This window comes from Myiozetetes cayanensis, unplaced genomic scaffold (assembly GCF_022539395.1).
Source record: "Myiozetetes cayanensis isolate MyiCay16 unplaced genomic scaffold, myiCay2020 scf24, whole genome shotgun sequence".
In the NCBI taxonomy this organism is placed as follows: domain Eukaryota; kingdom Metazoa; phylum Chordata; class Aves; order Passeriformes; family Tyrannidae; genus Myiozetetes; species Myiozetetes cayanensis.
Window position 1 is genome coordinate 4,132,611 of NW_026087456.1, and position 15,576 is coordinate 4,148,186.

At 37.0% G+C, this 15,576-nt stretch overlaps 1 protein-coding gene across 2 annotated transcripts in view; it reads left to right on the forward strand.

Annotated features, from left to right (window-relative positions):
- Positions 1-14,769, forward strand: part of SCLT1 (sodium channel and clathrin linker 1) — a 31,042-nt gene extending 16,273 nt beyond the window's left edge. Inside the window, exons 13-22 of one of the 2 annotated variants that reach the window (XM_050320494.1) lie at positions 615-713; positions 1,231-1,302; positions 1,964-2,038; positions 2,563-2,708; positions 3,103-3,295; positions 4,650-4,846; positions 11,926-12,004; positions 12,507-12,603; positions 13,344-13,459; positions 14,516-14,769. In XM_050320494.1, coding sequence (XP_050176451.1) covers positions 615-713; positions 1,231-1,302; positions 1,964-2,038; positions 2,563-2,708; positions 3,103-3,295; positions 4,650-4,846; positions 11,926-12,004; positions 12,507-12,536 — 891 coding nt within the window. In that variant the 3' untranslated portion in view covers positions 12,537-12,603; positions 13,344-13,459; positions 14,516-14,769. The remainder of the gene's footprint in view (positions 1-614; positions 714-1,230; positions 1,303-1,963; positions 2,039-2,562; positions 2,709-3,102; positions 3,296-4,649; positions 4,847-11,925; positions 12,005-12,506; positions 12,604-13,343; positions 13,460-14,515) is intronic. The other variant, XM_050320493.1, reaches the window with a different exon arrangement.
- Positions 14,770-15,576: the final 807 nt, after the last annotated feature.

Sequence of the window (15,576 nt, forward strand, 5' to 3'; positions counted from 1 at the left end):
TCTCCCAATTTTTTTTTTATGCTAAAGAGCTGTTTGGTTCACTGTATCCAACATGAAAGGGTCTGCATACCTGTTCTGTAGTTACCTATACATTTTTATTCCTTTACTTTTAGTTTTCTCGGAGATGAGTAGTATATGAACAATAAAAAATGCTTAGCCCTATGTAGGAGTGTATGTGAATATACAGGTATTCAGTTTTCAACAGAGAGCTTTTGCATGCATTGTTGTCAGCATGTTTTTATTACTGATACTGGCACCAGATAGAAACAGAACACTGCAAAGTAGCTTTGCCATTTGCTCTGAGTTCTTGTGCTTGCTTGTGTGTAATTCCATGCTCAGCCAAAATCTGCAAGTCCCAAAATAAAAAAAAAGCACCTTCTGACGCTAACTCTTTGTGTGATTCTGATTTGCAAGAATGTGCATTTAGTGCAACATCTTTTCACTGTTCTTGTTTTCTTGTTGAGTCTCAGTGTCTGTTTTTACTGCAAAGTAAAAAAGGAGAAAAAGGTGTCTTTTGATCAGTGACTATGTGTGGTTTCTTCTCTCCGTGCTAGGTACTGTGTCACACTAAAATATCACTCATATTTAAATTTGGTTTTTTTTTTTTTTCCTAGGCACTCTTTGGGGAGAAACAAAAGGAAGAGGAGATCAAAAAAATGAAAGATGAAATGTCTCAACTTGCAGAAGATATTGCTGCAAGAATTAGAAAGGCAGTAAGTTAACGATGTTTAGAAAGAATGGGAAGATTTTTTGGTTTTCCTCAGGGTGAACAGCTCTTGCTGGTGCATGGTCATCATGAGCAGTTTTCTTACAAATGTTTTGATAATAAAAGTGGCAAGGCAGCATGCTGATAGTAGATACTCTTCAGCTTTGTTGTCCAGACATGTATTCTTCTGAACTAAATGGTATTCTTAAATCTCTCAAGAACCAAAACTGTTGATGTTTGCACAGACTGTGGTGTAGACAAGGCTGCACTGTGAAGATGTAAAGAATGATACCCGTGGTGTCTTCATTTGTGGTTTTTTTTTCTCAACACCCTCAATTAAAGTAGTACTGATTGATAATAATAATTCTTCTAACATTCATGTCATAAGATTTGTCAGTTATTGCAGTCCCAGATATTTTCATATATGCACCACTATGTAGGCTATATATGTGTATATCAAAAAGCAAGATAGAAAACTCGTTGGTGGGACTAATTTTTTAGTTTTACTTTGTTTTTGCTCACAGGTAAACACTGCAAAGAAGCAATGTAATGTGCAGGTTTCTCGGCTAACAGAAGAAATTTCGGCTCTTCAGATGGTAAGCAGTTGACTGACAAAAACATTTTTGATTAGCAAAACATTTGAGACTTCTAGTTATTGCTAATCAAATAAAATACTATATTCCAATAAAAGAAAGTCTACTAACGTGATTAATGAGTAACTGTGGAGGACAATATGCTATTACTGTAGAGCACGATGCTCTGCATGTTTCCAGACATTAGTTCACAAACAGTTTGACCATGAGATCTGTACTCTAGCAAATATTTTCTATGTGATGGCATTTCTGAAGTATCCCTGTTTCTTTCAAGGATAAGCATGGAAAGCTGAGTTTTGCCTATCTATAGATGGGTACGTAGAAATGAAGTAGATGAAAGCTGATAAAGTATCCTAAGATAAAGTCTGTGCATCATGGTCAATGTATTCTTGAATGAACCAGGAACTTACAATAAATTATGCAGGTGACCAAAAGAACTCAGTGCTTAATGCGCCTATTTATGCATTAAATTTATTTTTAAAAGGTTTCATTTTATGTGTCTTAATTTGTGCATTGTATGATCCCATAAAGAAAACAATGAACAGATAAATATACATAGCAGCAGTAAGAACTACATTTACGGTGGGCAGGGTTTGGCTTTGGCACTTCTTGGATTTTTACTCTGATTTATTAGAATCTATTTAAAAATTACTTTTAAAAATAGGAATGTGGAGAAAAACAGAGTGAAATTGAACGAGCCATTAGAGAGAAGAGAGCAGTGGAAGAAGAACTTGAAAAGGTAAGGCAATTGTATGTGTTTTTACATCACATTTAAGATCTCTTTTCAGAAGGAAAAGTTATATTGATTTTTCCCATTTTCATGCGTTTTTCCCCTAATTTTATTTTATTTTTTTAGTAGCTTTTCTTAATTGCAAATTTTCATGTAATTACTCTAAGGTTGATTGGTTGGGTTTTTTTTTAAATCCAGAAAGTGTTTTAAAGCTGCAAGACTGAACTGAAAAAGGAGGTTCTTTGAAAAGTGTAAAAAAGTAACAGGGAGACATTTAACAACCTGAAAGAATACTGATCCAGTTAAAGTTAATAGACAAAAAACTTAATAAATGTCAGATCAGATCTTTGAAAACTTTTTTTTTCAAGCAGCATCAGCAGCACAGATACAATGTTAAAAAATTCAGTTTTGTTTTAAATCACTGGCAAATAGGATTTGCAATGAGAAGTAAAATAGCCTCCTTGTCAGTACCACACTGCCAGTCACCAGGGCAAGGTAAAGATGATCTTACATGTACATTTACTCATTTTCAGATTTTGAGGGAAGACAGAGGGCATGAATCTGACAGTAGAAAACTAGAGCAGCTGTATCAGAAGTACTTACTTGCAGAAGCTGCAAAAGATGACCTTCAGCTAAGTCTACAGACAACACAAAATAAACTGAAACAACTGGAAATTAAGTAAGTGATGTCACAGATGTTACAGAAATACAGGATAAAGCCATGGAGATTATTTCTGACAATTTAAATTGTCGAATATGTGATAGGGTTTTGTCACATCTTTTTAAACAGTAGCAAACATAGTATCAAGATACCATAATTCTGAAATCTAATATTAGATTGATTTTATTAATTCCGTCATGTTGATAAAATTCTTTGCTGACTTTTGCATAGTTCTTGCTGTCCAGCCCATTAAACATGCTGAGCATGTTTAAATGACACAAACTTTCAGAAGGAAATGGGGGAACAGCTGTACTGGGTCTTACCAAAGACCTGTCCTGGTCTCTATCTTTTCTTCTCTCGTTCAGTAGTTGTTCAGTTATTGAGTTTCAACAGGACTTTCCTTCCCTTTCAGCTCTGAGGAAGAGAAATCTCGTTGCCAGGAAGCTGTCTGTAAATTGCAAAGCATTCTGGATTCAGAACGAGAGAAGAGTGCCTTTGTCAGTGAGCAAAGACTAAAGCTTCAGCAAGAGAATGAACAATTGCAAAAAGAAATAGAGGGTTTGAGAAAAATGGCAATAGAGGCTCAACAAAAAGCTAAAATAAAGGTATGCTTTATATGTTATTTTAATTGTAATGTGAGACTGATATTTGCTTAATAAGGCAGCAGTTCTAAGAGAAAATCATTAAATGTTTAAATTAAGGTTAGAAGTTTCAATGGTGCTTCCTGGTTGTTGCTTAAAAGTAATTTTATTGTAGCATTGTGTCCTCGGAATCTGTTGGGTAGCTCAGTCTCTGCTAATTAAATTGTATTTCAAGGTGTATTGAATTCTCCTTCATAAGAAGACCCCAAGTGTTGTTTTTTATAAGATGAATAGATAAAAATTATATTTCAGTTCCAGATCTTCATCCGTTTATTGTCTCTAATGTATTAGAAATATCTCTCTGACTTTCAGCTCAGAGTGTTCCTCCACTCGTGTGTCCACCATGTTGCCAGGGCAGTGTGTAACCAATAAATAACTTAGTAGAGTGGTTGTGAAACTTTGGTTCTGTATTTCTGGACAGAGAACATTCTTCTAGAAGAGTAGTTGCAAGCAAGGTAATTAGCTGGAAGATGGTTGTTCTCTTTGAACACGTTCCATTAGGTGCACCTGAACTGACTGCATGTAGGATAATGAATCAGTAGTAACCTCAGCAAATTCATGGTGCCTTTGGCTTCTAGAGGGAGGAACAGCTTTGAGCCTTGATGTGCTTTCTGAACATATGTAGCTGGTACTTTCCCCTCTGCAGTGTAAAGGTACTGAAAAGGGATCTAAGAATCTGCAGCAGTGAAGACAAACTCAGCAAGCAGTTTTCAAGTTATGCCTGGGGACCATCTCAAATCTGGTTTCCACTTTGCGCCACAAGATAAAGGAAGCTGTCAAATTTAACAGGGAATCTTGTCCAACTCCAGAGCCCTTTGCTCAAACATAGCTTAAAAACAAAGGATTAGTCTTGTAACAGATAGGCAGTGGCTATAAAGCACATAGCAAATCTTTGTCTGTGTCATTTTAATCAGACAGGCTTCCATTTTAGTCACAAATAACATTTACTGCTTGCTTCTGTTTCCCTCTGATGTACAAAGGATTTCAGATGCAGTTAAGAAACTCCTAACACATTTTAGCTAGACGAAAAAGGAAGAATGTGTTTCTGTGGAGAAAACACAAGGGAGAAGGATAAAGATTATTTACAAAAAAGAAGGATACACAACTCATTATCCTATATTGTCAGTTATACTATTTGCTTAAATTAACTTTGGGAACATGTACCTCTTGAGCATCTAATTACAAGTGTCATTATTGTATATTATATGCTTTCAACAAATATTTATAAATTTACCTCAAGCATTTTAAAACAAAACAAAACAAAAAAAAGCAAAGAGTGAGAGATTTGATTGTACCCAATTTGTGGGTTTTTTTGTAGATAAGCACAATGGAGCACGAGCATGCTGTGAAAGAGCATGGGTATGAAGCTCGACTCAAGGAGATGGAAGACACCAGTCACAAGTCCACGTCTGAACTCCGATGTCTGTTGGTAGCTCAGCAAAAAGCAACCAACCGGTGGAAAGAAGAAACAAAAAATCTTACTGAAACTGCAGAAGCCAGGATCAGAAAGCTGAAGTAAGTGCAGTTTGGTTCCTCTTCTGCAAAGCGTTAGTGTTTTAGTTACCGTGTGGTACGGGGCAGTAGGCCTGTCGTGGAAAACCAGCTGGGCTAGATGATGTGCTTCCAAGGAAACAAGGAAGAATGATCTAAACAGAACTTTTGATGCTCTTTGTGAAGTCAGCACTGAAGTAAAAATGTCATGCCTTGTTGATAATATGTGAGTTTTTGTAATGGCAAAATAAATGGAATGTATTACTTTCAATTTACTCTTTCAAGTTACAGCACACTCAGTTTAGAGAATTTTAGCTTTGGATTATGAAAACTTCTACGCCTCTTCAGAAAAATCACCATAACATCATTTGTGGAGTTAGTCTCCAGACTTCTAGAATAAACTGGACAAAAACATGTTGGCATACACATCTAATGTTCTATTCTGAGCAGTTGGTGTCATAATTGAAGGTACAAATTGGTTGTGTGATTGTCCTAAGAAAAAATAAGATATAAACTTTATCTTAATTCATCTACGTTGCCAAGTAACTGGCTGATACTTGGATTTGCAGCACAGAATGTAGGAATATTTTCAGTTTTGCAAGTTTGCCTTATGTTTTATTTCTTTCTAAGCTCAGGAAACTCTGTCAGCTCAAGCAGACTATAGAGATGAGCCTGACATTTTTATAGAATTGCATAGAAGTTCATGTCCTCAAGATCTCTTCCTCTTCAAAACTGGTTGAAAGTTGGAAGAGATGGACAGCCCAGTACACGGTACCTTCTAAACCAGGAAGCTTGATTTCATAAGTCCCACTTCTTTAAAATGTTTAGAGAAGAACATAACATTGCATATATCATTATTGTTTAGTGAGTTTTGAGAAGAAAAATTAAGGATATGCCGCTCTGTTAACTTTATAAATTTGAAATGACCCTTCAGTCACTTAAATTGTGGGATGCAGTCATGGATGGTTCTTGGCTCAAATTGATTTTAGAAGCTGCTTACTATCATGTTAACAAGGAAGCAAAGCTTTTGCCCTATTAAGATTGGAATTTTAACTTTCATTTCTTTTGGAGTAATCTTGGGATTTTTTTGGTGTTTTATTATTATTGTAACACTTTCCATAGTCTCAGCTCAAACCATAATATTTCCAGTACCTCATGCAATTTTTGGAGTCACAGTTTTTTAAGCGCAGCTTGGCATTTGTTGGCTGTCAGAATGCCAGTGGTGAGTTTCTAAACATGAGCAAGGGAAATAAATTCCTGAAGATGTTGCCTACAAAAAAATCTACTCTACCATTACTCCAACCTGGTTTTCCATCTTTGTAGAGAAGTATGTGGTCATCTTTACCTCTCCAAAGTAGACTGTTACAGCGGTTTTTTACCCTATTTGTTCAGATATAGGCTGGTTTATTTTCCCTTAAAATATACTGCATTTTGCAAATATTATAAAACAGTGCTTTAAGAAGGAAAAAGTCTCTTTCAGAAGAGACTCAACATCAGTGTTGAGCACGTCTGCAAAGCACTGGGAGCTGTGCCTATTCACTGACAGTTTTAGTGGTGTGGCTTCACTCTGTGTAATCAGCTGGCTCTTACTAATACTATTTTAACATCTTTTGTAAATGCTGCAGTAACTGGAGAAGAAAAGTATTTTGCAATGTTTCCTGCTAAGGTAAATTTTAGCTCTTAAACGTGTAGTTTATTTTCTGTAATCAAAATACAAAAACTCACAGCTGAAGCATCTGGATTCATAAGTAGGTCCTGAATGTAGTTCAGCAAGTTCCAGTGAAAAGGGAAAAATTGCAGATTTTCACCCATTAAAGTTGTCTCTGAAACAGCTGGTTTCCTTCTAAAACCTGTAGTGTTAAGTGTTAAAATGTTGTTACTGCAGACCAAAAAATTTAGACCTCATTTATTCTGCAGCAAAATGCTGACACAGAAAATACAACAGACATGACAGGAAGTCTGCTTTGTGAATCTGGATGTAAAATAGGTAGTAAATTTTGAAAATGTCCCTGTTTACGTGACTTCAGCAGATATTTTAGGGCAAGTCTAAAAGCCAAGTTGGTTACTTTTTAAGATGATTTTGCATGTTATGCTTTTTCATACTGTATGAGCTAGAAATGGAAGTTTTCATCAGGCATGTGCTCTACCTTGCAAGGAAGCTGGCAGTAGGAACAGGAAGGTTGTCATTTAGGCTGACATGAGGAATTTCATATTAAATCTGTGCAGTGATGCACTGATCTTATTATGAGAAGTGGCCATAACAGAACCTATACATATTATCTGGAAATACTACAATTAGCCCACTTTTCATATCATATGCATTAGCAAATACCAAGTTACATAGTGTGGAATGCAGTTGGTATGAAAATTAGCTCCTGAGTTACACTCAACACAAAAGTCCTTGCTTGTAATATAAAAGAGTACTTATCACTTTTTTTTTTAATCTTACCACAATAACAATTTGAATGTTTTGAGTGCAAGTGCAGAACAGCAAATCACGTCTTGCTGTGTTGTGAACTAAAATCAAGTTGCTGATTATTTATAAAGCAGACTGATTTTGCAGGAAATGCACTTAGCAGGGAAATTTCAGTAAGAGCACTAAATACAGAACACTGAAAACAGACTGATACTGGTAATATATTAATTAATCTATTATTATTTAAAGGCTCTGTTTGACAGTCCTCTTGAGGCTAATGCAGGAAATGGTCTCACCAAGTCTCACAGTGGGGTCCAAGAGAACGGGGGATTCATGTAAATACGTGAGCAAATGCAGAGGTTGTGTTGGTGGCTTATGGCAGAATTTCAGTTTTTAACAAAAAACCACAGTCTTTAACAAAAATCACCGCTCTTGAAGCATACTAATGTGTTTTAGAACTGAGTGTTTTTCAGGAACTTCCTAACAAAGTCCTCTCCTTGTACCCCAGGGAAGTAGTTTACATTTCACCAGGAGTTTGCTGTTAGTGCAGCTCTCCCAAGCACTGAGTCAGTGTCCCGTTTGTTAGTGTAGGTGTTTCCCATTCCTTTGCCTTAAATTTACGAGCTCTTGGTGTTTTTCCAGTTCTGTCCTTCCTTGTTTTCATTTTCCATGGGAAGGAACCATTGTGGCTTCTTTACTAAGTTCCCAGCAGCTGCTGCTAACTTTTCCACATTGTGCTCCTCATTTGTCATCTTTTAAGTCTGGCAGTGTTCTGTTGGGGAGGTGTAATCCATGTGCATGAAGGAGACATTAAATAAATACTTCTAAGCAATGAAGAAACATCAGTGAATATTAGGTGATTTTTGATTTAAAAAAATTAAGAAGGAAAAGTAAATTTTGCAACCTGTAACAATAGAGCCAGAGTAATGGTTTTGTAAATCGAATGAGAATCTAGTAGATCCATGAGAAACCTGTAGATAAAAATGTTGATAAATTAATTGATAGTTCCAGGCTTATTCTATGCTTTCCTGGATGTTTGGATCTCATTCAAGTTAAACATGTAAGTGTTGCTGTTAAAACTGAATTTGGAATTCAGAACCACCACTGAAACAGTAGGCGAAACTTGTAGACTAAATTGCACCATTTTGTTCATAAAAATACGTTATAGTCCTAGTTTATGAGAAGTTTTCTTCCCTCTAAGCATTTTAAGATGCTTTATGCATCTTAAGGAGGATTTATTGGTAATAGACCTCACCTTCACCTTGCCAGGAGGGCAAGGAACCAGTTTTGCTTCCCTGTCCTTGTGCCAAAGTCATTCTTGAAGGTAAATAAGAAGGTCAGTGCTGCTTGCAGCATGGATCACTGTTCCAAATAAACACACTGCTCTTGGCAGCATGGCTAACAACTCATGGCTAGTTTAGTCCCTTTATTCCTGCAAAATGTCCAGCCTGGCAGTCAGAAAGAAAACTGTTCTGACTTGTGATTGCATCCATTGTAGATACTTCGAGTTCTAACTACGTGTACTGAACATAGACAGGAAATATTTACAATTGTAAAGTAGCAGTCAAATAGAGTGAGTGATTACAGTTAAAGGTTTTAAAAAAGGTAATCTTTTAAATTCTTTATAGGGGTTGAAATGGAAAACAGAAGTAAAGAAATTTCATAAAACAAACTTATTTCAAAATGTAATTTCATTCATAACATGAAAAGAGCTTTTAAGTCTTGGTAAATAATTTACTGTATGTTCATTAGTTTAGTAACTAATTTAACTACTGTATGTTCATTAGTTTCGTAACTGATACTTGAGTTTCTATTTGATTTTTTTTTTTTAATTCTTGTCCCTAGTAATGTTCCTTTGTTATTGCTGATTCCGTTTTCTATCTACTGTTATTTATAGAAAACAGAATCAGCAATAAAGGAACATTTAGGAAATCTGTAAATTGAAAGGAAACAAACTTCGGTAACAACAGAACACGGGACAGAATGAGAAGGGATGAGAAAGAAAGACACTTCTAGCAGCAGAATGTAGGTAAAACTAGGGTAATTCAATCTGCCAGCATTTGCTCAAAGAAAATGAAGTGGCAAGACTGTATGCAGATTTTAAAAATAAGGGCAGATTATTCATTCATTCTGTAAAGTTCACCTTGACCAGTCTGTGCTAAAATGAATGCACAAATACAACAGATGGTTAATCCCATATTATTGGCATATCAGTGTTTTCCATAGATTTTTATGTCCTAATCCTGAGAATGAAGTAGATACAGCTTTTTGGGGTAAAAAGATCAAAAATACTTGTTGTGGCATAAACCCATTATATTTGAATAATTATACTGAACGGCTTTTTTTTTTTTTTTTTAATATTCACTTGAATTATTATTGTCAGTACTTAAAAAAAAGGAATCCTTGCCATATTGGTTTTAAATTGAAATACTTAGCTTAAGTCATCTGATTTCAGCTACTTTGGGTGTCTGTGTTCTAGTTTCTGCCTCTGACACATTTCTGTGTCATAGTTGGAGTCCCTGTAGCCACATGTGGGGTTTGGAGTTCTCAGTTCTATCTCTTCTGTAATTGAAAAGAATCTGCCTCTGAGCAATGACCCTTTTTGGTGGCAGTGTCTGAAATGTTGGCCACAACTGCCTTCTTTTCCCTGCATCCTGTAGAGTACAGGCAGTGAATTGCACAGCACCTTGAGACGAAGAAGTTTCCTCCACTTCTAAAACATTATTCTTGGCTGCACTTGTGCAATGTTTGGCAGCTGTAGCTGCTTATTTTCAGATGTTCATTAAAGAAAAAAGTAGCAGGATGAGAGGCAGATGCAGGTACTGGCAGTATACAAAATTCATAATTACTAAGAGTAACTGAAGCATATTATAGTATAATTCAAACAAAAAAAAACCAAAAAGCTGGCACATGCTATATTTGTCATGAGAGCTTTGCAGAAAGTCCTTGCTGCAGCTGGTGGATTTATCACCCGTCTGCCAAAATGCTAGAAGTTCACCTTTTGTTTCCTACTCACTTAGCAAAGACAATGTACAGTGGGGGCTGATTTAATTATTCAGCAGTTGGGGGTTATTGCTCGATTCTAATACTGAGATCTCATAATGTGTATTTGGGGAGGGTTAACACTCAGAATGAACCGACTGTCTAGCTCAGTAGGCATCACATTTCCTTATGCTTGCTTACAAGGTTAAACTGTTTTCTTTAAATATGTGTTCAGTGTGATCTCATTATAAATGTAATTCCTTGACCACAGCTGTATATGAGCATGTAAAATTGTGTTTATGGGCTGTGCTGCTCAGCATGCTAATTCCACACCTCAGTGCAAGCATAGGAGACAGACTCTTTTCAGTAACGAATTTTTGGGCACCTAAAAATTGGTCTCCTCTATTAAAAATGCCTCATCTTGACACTTGGTATTGATCAGGGAGGACAAATTGCAATAATAATGTTACATATTAACATATCGTCTTGATCCTGCAGTCTTAACCCATCTGTAATTCTTACTTTACATGAAAGTGTTCACGTGGTAACACAGGTATCATCTCCATGATTTAAATATCTGCCTTTTATTTTTATGAAAGTTAAAAGTTTTTGAGCTATTTTTGTGATATCTTCCTGGGATTGGTGAGCGGGGTTGGTTGAGAACAGGGGAGTGGAAACTACTCACCTGGTACAGCGGTGACCCGATGTGACAAACACATTGCAACCTTGTATTGCAGGTGCTGTATATCAAGTTTTCAAACCTCTATGAAATACCAGGTTTAAAAGTTTACGAGTAAATTGTTGTTGAGAGCTAAGTGTCATCATTACAATACCAGAGGCTTTTTAAGATTAAGATCTGAGGCTAAAGTATCTTCTACCTTTACCTCCATTCCCTCAAAAAGAATAAACGCTTCAGGTTCCCTTACAGTGCCTGTAGTTTCAGTAGAGCATCTAAAGGTGAGGTAGTGGAGTAGGGACTGGTCAAAGGTTAGATCAGTTCAGCTTTGCACCTTCCTCTGGCTAAAATTACCAAGGTTCCATCTTTAGTCATCCCACTTCTTCTGTGCCTTGTGATGACAGGAGGCAAGGACTGTTTCCTTTAAGCACAAGCTCAAAGATGTCTGTCATAACCCAGATGTTTTTTGTCTTCAATACTGTGCAAATTGAGGATCACTAAAACTCATTCAATATAAAAGTAAAAAAAACTGCTTTGAAGTAGGTGGTATTTTCCTTTTCCCCATGAAGTGTCACATTGTTGTCTGTCTTACAAGTATAGAATGATTTATTTTTAGGTACTTCAAAGCACCTTTAAAATGCCCACCTTGAAGTCTGGTAAAGGAACACTAATTAGAATGTTAATCTCAATATTGAATGCACTGTGCAAATGCAGCTTATTTTTATAAATACTAGATATCGTGCCTCCAAAATAAGATTCAGTAAACAGAAATAAAACCCTGTAAAATGTCAAGTGCTCTTGACTAACTCCTGCTGATTCCCACAAATACATCTCATTCCTCTGCCATTACAGTTCTGAATACACAACATGAAGAAGTGCTGTGTGGTGCTTTTGAAATCAGTGTTTTAAGAGCAACCTTGTAATTAAAATCCACCATGAGCCCCTAGAATGCAACAAAGTACCTATGAGATTATGTTCCAGTAACTGAAGTACTACTGTGTGCTAATCAGCATCTTTTCTGATTCACAGAAGTGAGCTGTGTCAACAAAAACTTCGTAGCCAGGAGCTCATTTCCCAGCTGGAAAAAGCAAATGAGAAGGTTACTGAGGTAAGATAATGACTGATGTGACAGCTACTTTCAGTTACAACCTCATGTGCATACACTTGGATCTTAACAGAAACCTATTGCTTTGTGCAGAGCCTTTGAAGAGAACAGAGGAGATCTGTAGCAGGTTTATCAGCCCATTTGTATTATCTAGTATATTCCTTTTCCTTTAGAGTATAGCTAAAACATTTACATGTTTTACCTTACACGACAAAGTTGCACGAATTAAATTGCTTGAATTAAAATGTCAGCTTTTATGCATCATCTTGCTTCAAGATGGTGAAATGAGTAAAACTTCCCCTGCAGATTAGTCTGAGTGAAAAAGTAATTTCATGTCATATTTGAGCTGGAAATTCTCTATAATGTGTCAGCAGTTTGTCTTCAGGCTTAAAAGGGAAAACATTTTCTCTTCTGACACTCCTTTGTGTTAAGCTTTTTTGCTGCAGTATGTGTGGATTCAGTGAAAAGAACTTGCCACTGGTAATGAGATATTCCATTTACACAGGATGAGACATATAAAGATGGAATATCGTGAATACATCGACAGGCTCCAAAGACGACTGAGCCAGGCGGAACAGAGGGCAGCCACAGCGTCTCAACAGGTACACAACTCACTTTGCATCATTCCTGAGGCAGGGATGATCATTTACGTGCATTATCACCAATATAATTCTAACAACAAACTTGTATTCTGAATGTGTTGCCTTCTGACAGGATGCCTATGTGACAGCATAGGTTTGTTTATGGAAATCCTGTTCGATGTGAATTAAACCTTAAAATGTGTTAATGAAGGTGTAAGATCATTACCAGCTTCAGAAATGGCAGAGAGCTAGCAAAGACAAAATAACCCCTTTCACTAATTGCAGCTCCTGTTTGCACAGAGCAAGTGGTTTATCTGTTGAAGAACACCCCACTGCAGTTACCATCAGCCACGTGTAAGAGCTGCAGTAACTCCTGCAATGACAAAAATACTGAAAATTGTGCAGATAGAATAGGAAATGCTTGGTTTTTTCCAGGCCATGGGAAAAGGGAAAAGAGAGATGGTGTATGCATGTCACTTTAATTTTTCCATCCTGTTTAAGCTATACAACTCTAAGCAAATCCCAGGGAGGTTTATACACTGGGACCACTTATTTGCCAAGGAGGTTAATACTCAAGTTGGCCTCCTGTTAAGTAAAGATGGTCTTTCTGTCTCCCACTTTTTTTTTTACAGTGATTTAGGAAACTGATTTGCAAATTATAACTTGTTAATGGGGGTGACCCCATGGGAGCTGCAGAGAGAAAATATTTGACTGACCTAAATTGTCCAGTTCTAGGACAAATGGCATTTTTTTCTCAACAGGAGAGAATAAGTGGGCATAGCTGCCAAGCTGTCATAACATAAGCTGTGGTTCCTGGCTCTAAATGCTCTCTGTCATGACAAGGTCTACTCAGCTGCTGAAGATTTGCTCTGAAAGAGTAACTTATTTATTTATTTATTTATTTAACCTCCTGCTTGTTATATGGATCTGTTCAGCTCTCATACTTCTGGGATGCTGTCTTCCTTTAAAAAAAAACAAACAAACATTGTCATGTCACATTTCAAGGGAGTAAACTTGTGGCCTCCCTGCCCATAGAGGAAGAGGTCTTGCTGTTCCAGCAAAGACTGGTAGTTAGCTGTTCCTCACCAGGCTCCCTCGGAAAGGTAACAAAGAGATTTCACAGATGTTGAGCAGCCGAACTGTTGCCCATTTCTTGCTGCCAGAGTTCAGAACTGCCTCGCCCTCTTCAAGCTTGGCAGAGGTTACTGCTGTCAGCTGTCAGGCCCAGCTGCTCTGTACTGACCTCAGAACTGCTGTGCCCAGTTGAAGAATAGACATACCAGCAGTGTCCTGCTGAAGTTTGGAGAAAGAGGTCTTCAGGAGCAGTGCTGCAAGAATGTCCACTCTTCTGAATCTGGGTATTTATTCTCTTCCAGGTCTCAGAAGACTGAATGATGTTCGTGTGTGTGTTCCCTCAGATTCAGAATGGGATTCTCTGTGTTCTCAATCTGGAGGCTGATGGCTGCTTTCTGACTTAATTGCACGTTCTCATTATATTATCCAGCTTACTTGTAAAATTAAATCAAATATATGTTAGAGATGGACTAGTAGGGAGCCTAGAAATTACACTAATTATTGTGGACTGTTCAATTACTCTAAATTTTAGCTTATTCTGAAATAATAGTAACTCAACAAGAAGCATAAAAAGTACAGGATAATGGCTGCACAGGTTTAAAACATGTCTATTCTGTAGGTGTTCTTTAAAGTGCACTCCTGATACCTGATCTTTCATCATCTTGGTCTTTGGGACCTAAAATAAGACAGAAGCAGTAGTCATCTGCAGAGCACACTGTAAATTCTGTTGTTTATCCCAAATTCCCATTTATCTGTGCTTGTTCCCTCTTCTTTGTAACACCTTCAGTATAGACATTCTCCTGTTACTTTGATCCTACAAAGAATTATTAAGAAACTGTTTGCTTGTGTTTCATTACAGCTCAGCCTGATAACTACACAGAATAAAAAAGCTGCTTCCCTGAAGGATCTGGAAAATATTTAAACATATGTATATTGCTCATTCACCACACTGGAGTTGAGAAGATTGCTGGAGAAACTTCGTATTGGAGCACTAAAGTAAAACGCACAACAAGGCTTGTACAACTTAAGCATTTTCTGGTTTATTCCGGTAAGAAAGGGAATGGATGAAGGTCCTGTCTCTGTATGCACAATAAAGATTGGAAGAAGAATGCAGAATGCTGTTGGTGAAGTCTTTAATACAGCAGATGAAAAAACCTGACACAGTACTGTGGAATATTTGGGTTTTTTGGTCTTAAACGTCTCAGCTCCAACTATGACAAGATTGTGTACAGAGAGCGGGTAACACTTGTACTGAAATTCATCTTGGCTTTGGTCACGTACAGTCAATATGGTTAATTTTTCTTTATAGTGCAGTAACTTGGGAACAACGTAAAGATCCTTTATGAGCTGTAGCAAGACTAATTACATAATGAATGCCAAATAGTTGCTGGTTTTGTGGTCAGTGTTTGAGCTGCAAGATGCCTCCACTGACCTTCTCAGTTTTAAGAATTCTGTTCAGTTTGGTCTGGTGCCCCTGGCATACAGGTAGTAACTAAAATGCTGCTATAGCTCCTCAGACAGCTCATTTCTAAGGACTGTAATATTTCTGCAGTTGTACCTTTTCTTCCTAATTACTATTTTGCAATTACTTTACAATTCCTTGCTTTTCTGTTGATCTGCTCCCTTGGTTTGTACATGTCTGGGAACTTCCATTCTCTGACTTCAGTTTGCCCAAAGGTGACATCATCCAGCTTTTATGCCTTTTGAAATAGTGGGACTGAATTCTCCAGATGCCAATATGTGGGATTCCTGTGTTTTTCTTTGATAGTTGAGAAACTTCTTATCTATCATTCCAAACTCGGAGCCAAACTCCATTTTCTCTTTCAGCATGTACTATAAACACTTGATGAGGTGTTACATGATTTTGAAGTACTCCCATCTTAGCCAAAAGTGACATTAATTTCTTGTCCTTCCTCTTAA